Here is a 10,064-nt window from a genome sequence, read left to right on the forward strand (position 1 = left end):
GTCTTGGGATCCCTAGACTACACTTTGAGAGTCTCTGATCTAATTCTCTCTCTAAACAGTCTCCAGAATGGTCATTTAAAAATGAAAATCTATTATGTCACTCTTTTGCCATTGATCTTAGGATAAATCCAAAATTATTACCGTGGCCTACAAGACCTCACAAAATCTAGTTCCTGCTTACCTCATCAGTATTATCTAGTACTACTTTCTCTTGCAGTTTGTTTTTTGGGGGGTTTTTTTGGCTGAGGAAGATTCACCCTGAGCTAACATTCGCTGCCAGTCTTCCTGTTTCTTTGTATGTGAGCTGCCACCACAGCTTGACCACTGACAGACAAGTGGTGTAGGTCTGTACCCAGGAACTGAACCCAGGCCACCAAAGCGGAGCATGCCTAACTTAACCACTATGCCACTGGGGCTGGCCCTTCTTGCACTTTTTATCTTTAGTCATACTGATCTGTCTTCTGATCATTTCTAAAACATGCTGTTTCTTTCTGTTTCGGGGCCTTCAAACATGGTGGTTTTTTTTTTTTAAGATTTTATTTTTTCCTTTTTCTCCCCAAAGACCCCCGGTACATAGTTGTGTATTCTTCGTTGTGGGTTCTTCTAGTTGTGGCATGTGGGACGCTGCCTCAGCATGGTCTGACAAGCAGTGCCATGTCCGCGCCCAGGATTCGAACTAACGAAACACTGGGCCGCCTGCAGCAGAGCGCGCGAACTTAACCACTGGGCCACGGGGCCAGCCCCAAACATGGTGGTTTTTTATGCCTCACATGTTCTTCCTTACCCCCCTTTTACCTCCTTTTTCTCATGCTTGCCTAGGTAACTCTTAATACATATTCTTTAGTTCTTGGCTTTTAATTGTTGTTTAACTGTTTTACCCCTTTCCACATACTAGGTCAGACCTCTTTATATTCTCTGAGCACCTTTTACTTCTCCTTTTACATTCATGCTAATTATAGCTGCATATATGCTTAATATCTGTGATTACACCTCTGTCGATATGTTCTCCTAGCCCTGTAGAATATAAGTTCCAAGAAAGCAAAATCAGATACGTCTTGGCTCTCTAATGTTTCCTCAGTTTGTGGTAGAGTGGTTGGACATCCTAAGCTGAGTAAATATTGGTTGAATAAATAAACATCAATACATTTACTCAGTTTGTCTTATAATATGGGAAATGTTTGCTTTGAAACATCAAGAATACATACTTCCAAATCGGAACTTGGCAACTTGAAAGGGTTCCTGTACCTGTTTGCTCTAGCATCACTTAAATAGAACACTTCCATGAAGAAGACATGGGTAGGCTAGAGTTTCTGTAATGTTTCTTTTTTTCTTTTTTTCATTAAAGATTGGCACCTGAGCTAACAACTGTTGCGAATCTTTTTTTTCCCCCCCTGCCTTTTCTCCCCGAATTCCCTCAGTACATAGCTATATATTTTTAGTTGTGGGTCCTCCTAGTTGTGGCACGTGAGACGCTACCTCAGCGTGGCCTGATGAGCGGTGCCATGTCTGCGCCCAGGATCCGAACGGGTGAAACCCTCGGCCACCGCAGCAGAGCGCATGAACTTAACCACTTGGCCACGTGGCCGGCCCCTGTAGTTAATGTTTCTTATTTGGCACTTAAAGTATAACTGTTTAAAGTATTTCTTCTTCCTCATTGATTTCTTACCTGAAAATTGGAAAATTTTCGTTATTTTAGAGGGCATAGAAATGTCAGACATTTTATTTGAACCTAGAAATATATATTCGTTAGCCATTGTTGTAATATTTTTATATGTTGATTTTTTTTCTCTTTTTATTTTCTTAAGCGTTATCGGACTCCTTCCAGATCCAGATCAAGGGATCGTTTCAGACGTAGTGAGACTCCTCCACATTGGAGGCAAGAGATGCAGAGAGCTCAAAGAATGAGAGTATCAAGTGGTGAAAGATGGATCAAAGGGGATAAGTAAGATTTAACTATATTATTTCAAATGTAGTGATAAGTATTTTGTTTTACTGTTGTACATAAAGTTATTTTATTTATAGCCATTTCAAGTGTTTTGAATATCTTAAGGAAAATAGAATACCATTTTAGTTAATAATGGACACCATCCTATTCCTAATAATATTTCCCAAAATCTTTTTTGTTTTCCTTATTTTTTAGGAGTGAGTTAAATGAAATAAAAGAAAATCAAAGGAGCCCAGTTAGAGTAAAAGAGAAAAAAATAACTGATTACAGGCATGTGTCTGAGAGTCCAAACAGAAACAGTGAAAAGGAAAAGAAAGTTAAAGACCATAAATCTAACAGCAAAGAGAGAGACATCAGAAGAAATTCAGAAAAAGATGATAAATATAATAAAAACAAGGTGAAGAAAAGGGCCAAATCTAAAAGTAGGAGTAAGAGCAAAGAGAAATCCAAGAGTAAGGAAAGAGATACAAAGCATAATAGACATGAAGAAAAGAGGGTGAGGTCAAGGAGTAAAGAAAGGGATCACGAGAATGTTAAAGAAAAAGAAAAGTCTGATTCTAAAGGAAAAGATCAGGAAAGGAGTAGAAGTAAGGAGAAGTCTAAACAGTTAGAATCAAAAAGTAATGAGCATGATCATAATAAAAATAAGGAAAAGGATAGACGCGCACAGTCTAGGAGTAGAGAACGTGATATAACTAAAGGCAAACACAGTTACAATAGTAGAACAAGGGAACGGAGCAGAAGTAGGGACAGGAGCAGAAGAGTGCGATCTAGAAGCCATGACCGAGATCGCAGCAGGAGCAAGGAGTACCATAGGTACAGAGAACAGGAGTACAGGAGAAGAGGAAGGTCACGAAGCCGAGAGAGAAGAGCAACACCAGGAAGATCCAGAAGTAAAGAGAGGAGGAGGAGGAGGAGAGATTCACGGAGCTCAGAGAGAGAAGAAAGTCAAAGCAGAAACAAAGAAAAATATAGAAACCAAGAAAGTAAGAGTTCACACAGAAAAGAAAATTCTGAGAGTGAAAAGAGAATGTACTCCAAAAATCGTGATCATAGTAGCTCAAATAATAACAGGGAAAAAAAGGCTGATAGAGATCAAAGTCCATTCTCAAAAATAAAACAAAGTAGTCAGGACAATGAATTAAAGTTCTCCACATTGAAAAATAAGGAGGATGAGAAGACCAGATCCTCAGTGGAAAAAGAAAACCAAAAATCAAAGGGTCAAGAAAATGACCACGTACATGATAAAAATAAAAAATTTGATCATGAATCAAGCCCTGGAACAGATGAAGACAAAAGTGGATGAGTGAATTGTGTAAACTTCTTATTTCCATTCTGTCTCAAATTTTAAGTTTTAGAGACTTGCTCATGAATCTCCTTTTTGTTGTTTTCCTCTTTTCATTGTTTTTGGGTTGTTTTATGTTTGTCCCTTTTTTTTTTTAACGTGAACTTTATTGAGTTGATCTTTTGATAATCTGCAACCTGGATAATTTGTACTGCTAAAGTTTTAATAAACTTGAAATGAGAAAAACACTTTGGTGTAATACTGTGTGCTGTGTTTAACTATTTCATGTATGAATTTTTGTGTTGCAACAATCAGCCAATAGCACACGTGCTGTTTTGCACCCTAATTTGTGTGATTGGCCTGTAAGAAACAAGCATAACTGATTGTTGGAATACATTGTTACAAAAAACTTGTGTTTCTCATAATTAAAGTAACTTTAGAAGCCACTAGATAGAAAAAATCTTGTATAGATTTTCTGATTGCATTTATAATAGAGGCTGGCAGCAGTAGCTTTTAATTACACAGAAGCAGGATCCTAATAACTTGAGATCTTAAATCATCACTTTTGATTTTATAGTAATTTGTGCTTTAAAATAGATCAGTATTTAGTTATTTATATTGCACTTCATATGTTATACTTTATAGTTCCACTGTAGCTTGTTTCATACTAATATTTTTCCTGTCTGGTTTTGTTTTACTTAACTCTATAAAAATAGTTGAGTATTTTTTTCAGTTGATGTACTGATTGAGCTTGACTTGCTGTTATACAGCATCTGACAAGAACTATACCTTGGAAGATCAGATTGTAATTCTCAATTCTGTGTCACTTTTGGTCTGAAGAAATGAAACTTTTGCTTTTTGGGAACATTGTTTTTATTATTATCATTATTACCCTTCTCTAAAGTGAAATAAAATATACCACTTGTGCAGGTCTTTAAGTTAGACAGATTCTAAACAAATTGTCAGTATTGACACATTAGCTTCCAGAATTTCTCTTTTTTGGCCACTGACCTATATAGAGTTGAGTGTTAACTCAGCATAGTTGTTGTTTTGTTTTTTAACTTAAACTGACTTCTCTCTCATAGCTGTGAATTTCAAATGGCAAGAAAAATGCATCTTTTCTATATATGTATCACAATAAGCTATAGCATGTTTATGACTCTAGTTTCTTTCTATTCAGGTGGCTTTATACCATTACTGTTGACATTATTTTAACTTGGCATGTATAACATTGCCACATGGAGTAAAAAGTTGCAAAATTTGACAGCTTACAGAGTTAAACACTAAAGGTATCCAAAATCCATTTAGAATTCTGTGTTGTATATTGCTATTTTTGTGATGTGTGGCCTTTTATTCTGTAATTTCTCTTCTAAATAAAAATTCAACATCCAGCAAACACAAAACCTGCCTCATTTGAAAAGAAATTTCAGAATTCCAATGAATAATAGCCTCTAGAGTGTTTTTGTACTTTAATATTTGTGAATATAATGTCAACTCTATTACCAAGGTAGCTTCTTGGTAAACCCAGTAGCTGTTTACTGCTGTTTGTACTGAACAAAGCAATGCTTAACATAATACTTCCCATTATTGATTAATACAGTAATGATTAATTTCACATTGTGGTAGCTGTTTGTATAATGAATAGGGTGATGATTATAAGACTGTTTGGAATATCTTGAAACAAATATCCACAGTGGGGTCTTTCCAAATTTTTTTTCCTTATGATAAAGGTAATAGATATTTATTATAATCAAGGGTGATTGATTCCTTAGAGACTTTGACCACAAACCCCCCTTAGGGATAATTGAGTCTTGAGTGCCCAAGCTGTATAATTTGTCATGTATTTTAAGTTAGTCATGTTTGTCTTAAATTCAGTAAATTGCATTTTAAAAATCTTTGTTATAAAGTATTTGAGCTTCTAGAAAGGTGCTATTTAAGAAAGGATTTCTAATAACAGTTATATTTTAAAAACAAAACCCATGATAAGGAAAAATATTTCTATGTTATCTGATCCCAAAGCTTTATCTACTAAGAATTATAAACAAGTAACCATAGGGAAAAAAATTTTGCAATTTCTATAAATAGTATTCTCCTGTTATGGTTACAAAAGAGCAACTCTATGCTAAGCATTATTTATAGGCCCTTTTTTTAAAAAAAGACCTTTGTTAGCTATGTTTACAGTAGAACGGATATAGTAAAGGAGTTGAGGTGAGAGATGACAATCAGCTAGATTTTATTTTCAGAATATAAAGAACATTTAGAAAATAATTAAACAGCATTAACTGTACCTCAGATCTGCCTTTGCATCTGAATAGCACATAGCTCAAAAGGTCCTTTGATTACCTTTTTAATAGTTTTTCCACCCTTAGTTTTTACTTTGAGCATATTGTTTTCCTAAAAATCAGCTATTTCTTTCCTATCATATTGACTTTATATTTATATCTGAGCTAACAGTTTACTTCAAAGTATATTGGACTTAATATCCTCTTAAAGATACGTAAATTGGTTTTTATTGCTTGATTGGCAGTATCTGAGAAACTTTTTTATGATTATTTCATGTGAATTCTTTTTCTGGGTAAACCATCTGCCACAGAAATGGACACTACAGAGAGATTACTGTTAATGAGCAATCGAGAAGCTCCTGGGTCGCTTTAAAACATTTTTAATTCTATAGTTAGTGGGTTCATAGAGTATTGTAATTTCTAAGTTCCTTAATCAAAGCCCTCACCAAAGTTTCAAAGAATTTGTCTGCCAAATCTATCTTTGCACAAGTGTGATACTGATTCATATCGGCTTTGCTGAATGGCCTTTGATACTTGGACCCAGTGGAAGATATGAAACTGATGAGTAAAAAATTGTTAATATTATGGACAAGAACACATTGGGTTTCTGGTATTTTGGATAGTGGTATTAACTGACAATTCTAATTTGTTTTCAAGTTAATATATGGAAAAAGTATTTTTAGTAGTTCATTGTGCTTCACTCTGGGTGGCAGTTTTTTCCATCACACTTTGAACCTTTTATAGTAAATTTCTATAGAAACTTGTTCCCTTTACTGTCACCAGATGATACTTTAAATATACACCATGTAGTTGATTGTTATAAAGAAACATAAAATGGGTATTTTGCTGTCTCCTTTTGGTCGTGTTTACTGTAATTATTCAGTTTGGTATTCTACATTTATGGTTGAGTAAACCCTCCAAGGATTGTAGGTTTATAACCTGTTTATTGTAAAAAGATGTAGTTAGTTATAAATACTTGTTTAAAAACTTAATAAACTTGAGGAAGTGCAGCATTGGCTGACGCCTGCCCATAGTGGGCTTCCCAACTGCCTTTAAAGGATTCAGGTAAATGCAAACTCTGACCTGTGGTGTGACGCAAGAAATAAATATTAGAGGAAAAGAAAAATCATATAAATAAAAAAATTCCATCAGCAAGGTTGGAGAAGGGAGCTTTTGAGGGGTTTTCTTAGTTTTTAGGTACAGGAGGGAGTGGTGGGGTTAATTTGTGTTTCTGCTTTTTATTTTTTTTTTTTAAGCAAATTCCTATGTTAACAAAAGCACATGCTGTATATTTTGTTCCCCTTTTGTGTGTTTAGTATTTTGAAGGATTGATAAATGAATTGGGTATTTGTATGTGGGGATGTTAAAAGTTGTGGCTGCTCTCTTTGTGGAAGGGAAAAGCAAATGAAGTTAATGCACTTCTTTTCCTAGCTCTGAAGTCACTGTGATGTATATTTTTTTAATGAAATTTAGGAATAAAGCTATTGTCGCAATTGTATAATTAGTTTCAAAATGCTGCTTCTCTTATCATTAGTCTAGTAACTGTTAAACTGTTTTCTGCAAACTGCATTTTACAGAATTTAAACTTGGAAACTGTATCAACTTTTATAGTTAAACATTGTATTAAATAAACTATACTATAATAAACAGTTTGTTTTTGTATTTTTTAAATTGTATTAGTTATCCAAATCTTTATTTTTATTAAAAGCTAAAATAATGAAGATAAATCAACTGAAATATACTTTTATTTTACCCATGGGGATATGGAATTTGTATTAGGAATAAACTGAGCAGAGTTTAACAATAGAGTTTAAGAATTTAGCAGGCAGTGACAATTTCTAGAAGGTTTGGAAATAAGTTCTGGTGTAAATGTTTAATCATGGTCTTCAGATGGCAGTGTGTCTTTTGCCTCAGCAGACCTTTAAGGTTACACTTGGAATTTGCATTACTATCTACTGGAATGCTACCATTTGCTTTTTAATTCCTCCAAATTTCTCAGCATTGGGAACATGTATATCCTGTGCTTGCCAGTTTTAATATAACACTTGTAAAGCCATATATATGTTAATTGACTTTTGTAAAACAAATTGGGTTTTGTGTTCCTGTTTGGTTTTGTTTTTATTTAAATTAGACATATTTAGGGAAAATGCACCTACTTGAGTTAGTCACTGAAAAAATATATGCTTGGGTAAAAACAGTGTGGCCATTCAGTGATTTGCATGTGTTAACAGGTGAACATTATTAATAACTCAAATTCTGGAGTGTTTGTAAATGCTTTAGCCAGGAGAATATATAAAATGTGAGTATTTCATATGGACTTTGCAAATTGTGTATTAAAATACTTTTAGTATCAGTTTGCTTTTTCTATTTTCATTGCTTTCTAGGTTTCTTTCCTAGAGATATTTCCTAACCTAATACTGTATTTATTTATTTATTTATTTTTTGCAGGGAAAGGTTCGCCCTGAGCTAACATCTGTTGCCAATCTTCCTTTTTTCCCTCCCCAAAGCCCCAGTGTATCGTTGCATATCCTAGTTGTAAGTCGTTCTAGTTCTGTGTGTGCAGTAGCACGGCTAATGGCAGGCAGGTGTGGTTCTGTGACCAGGAAGGGAGCCCAGGCCGCGGAAGCAGTAGGAGTGCTGAACTTGAACCACTAGGCCATCAGGGCTGGCTCCCTTTTTAAGTGCTCATTCATATATATATATATATATATATATATTTTTTTTTTAAGATTTTATTTTTTTCCTTTTTCTCCCCAAAGCCCCCCGGTACATAGTTGTATATTCTTCAGTGTGGGTCCTTCTAGTTGTGGCATGTGGGACGCTGCCTTAGTGTGGTTTGACGAGCAGTGCCATGTCCGTGCCCAGGATTCGAACCGACGAAACACTGGGTCGCCTGCAGCAGAGCGCGTGAACTTAACCACTCGGCCACGGGGCCAGCCCCTCATTCATATTTTTTACACTTTTTTTTCCCCCTCAAAGTCCTCTCAGTGCCTGAAATGTCTTGGTTCCAGTTTACATCTTTGCCATCAATTTTAACCATGGGTTTCTTTTATAAAATTAGCAGAGATTTAGAGCAGTTGTGTGCTTTGCCCACTCAGGTCTTTCCACTGAATTGTTTGTTTGGTGATTCATTTTACAACTTTGTGTCATCTTTTTGTTTTTAATGTGCTCTTGTAGAAAGCCCAGCCCAACTGAAAGTAAAACAATCAAATTTATATGTAAGGGAGAAAAACTTGTATTTGGTGGTTTATGTTAACCTTCACCTGACTAAGTTGGTTACAAAGCTTTTGTATAATTAACCATTTTGTAGAAACTCATTTCCTGTTTTATATAACATGGAGATAGCTTTATCCAAAAGTAGTAATCACCCCTACCTAAATAGTATACTTCTTAAAACTGAATTTAAAGGAAAGTATATATGGCAGAGTTTCCCAGACTTAGTTCATTGTGCCTTTGCAGCTCAGTAATTTTAATGTGGTGGTAACCCTAGGCCAAAAGAAATGTTCAAATAGCTAAAGTATATCCTACAACTTAGTAGCCACATGAAAAATTTAAAAGAAAATATTTTTTATTTCATTCTTTACCTCAATTAATTACTAATGGGATATGTGTGATTTAGTCATTGCACAACTCAAACCTTGGAACAGATTGACCACCGTCACCCTCTTTTCTTGTACATTGATTTTTTTTTAAAAAAAAAGATTTTTCCTTTTTCTCCCAAAGACCCCCGTGCATAGTTGTATATTCTAATTGTGGGTCCTCCTAGTTGTGGCATGTGAGACGCCGCCACAGCACGACTTGATGAGCAGTGCCATGTCTGCGCCCAGGATCTGAACCGGCAAAACACCAGGCCACCGAAGCAGAGTGTGGGAACCTAACCACTCAGCCCTAGGGCTGGCCCTTGTATATTGATTTTTGTGCAGTGCTTGCATTTTACCCCAGCAACTGCTGAAAATCCAGGTTTACAAAGATAGCATGTCATCAAAAGGAAGGGCACATTTAATACATTGAACTGAACTAATCTTGAACTAGTAATACCTGTGATGTCATAGATGTCAAACATTGTGTTTCCCTCCAAAGTTTCTACACATCCTACCAGCTATTAGCCCTTTGTGAGTTCACGACAGTCCCACAGAACACCTTGGCACACGATTTTGAAGTCAGTATCTATAGTGTTCTTTTTACTAATCAGCTACATTACTCCTTTAAAGCAGGGTGAGTGGGTTGGTTGGTTGGTTTAACCTAGGATTCATAAACCCCAAAATAGTAATTCAGAGTGATGGCTTGCTTACCAAATCATCGATGCCATTTTTAAAAAGTATAGGTGGCCAGCCTCATCCCAGATACACTTAATGAAAATCTTGGATATGGGTGAGAGTACTATCCTGGGTCACTTATGAGGGGATGTTGTGGAAGTCCTGAAATTATATACAGAATATAGTGTGTGTGTGTGTGTGTGTGTGTGTACACCTTACTGCTGAAGGAGCTATATGTTTTTTCATTCTCAGAGAGGATCATGACATCAAAAATTTTTGCTATAAGACTTTGTCCC

At 35.5% G+C, this 10,064-nt stretch overlaps 1 protein-coding gene across 6 annotated transcripts in view; it reads left to right on the forward strand.

Annotated features, from left to right (window-relative positions):
- Positions 1-6,639, forward strand: part of PPIG (peptidylprolyl isomerase G) — a 44,432-nt gene extending 37,793 nt beyond the window's left edge. For all 6 annotated transcript variants that reach the window (XM_014860662.3, XM_070508066.1, XM_014860670.3 and 3 more), the window contains 2 exons: positions 1,806-1,942; positions 2,141-6,639. In XM_014860662.3, the coding sequence (XP_014716148.1) occupies positions 1,806-1,942; positions 2,141-3,251 (1,248 nt within the window). In that variant the 3' untranslated portion in view covers positions 3,252-6,639. The remainder of the gene's footprint in view (positions 1-1,805; positions 1,943-2,140) is intronic.
- Positions 6,640-10,064: the final 3,425 nt, after the last annotated feature.

The sequence above is a fragment of the Equus asinus genome, chromosome 4, assembly GCF_041296235.1.
Source record: "Equus asinus isolate D_3611 breed Donkey chromosome 4, EquAss-T2T_v2, whole genome shotgun sequence".
Classification (NCBI taxonomy): domain Eukaryota; kingdom Metazoa; phylum Chordata; class Mammalia; order Perissodactyla; family Equidae; genus Equus; species Equus asinus.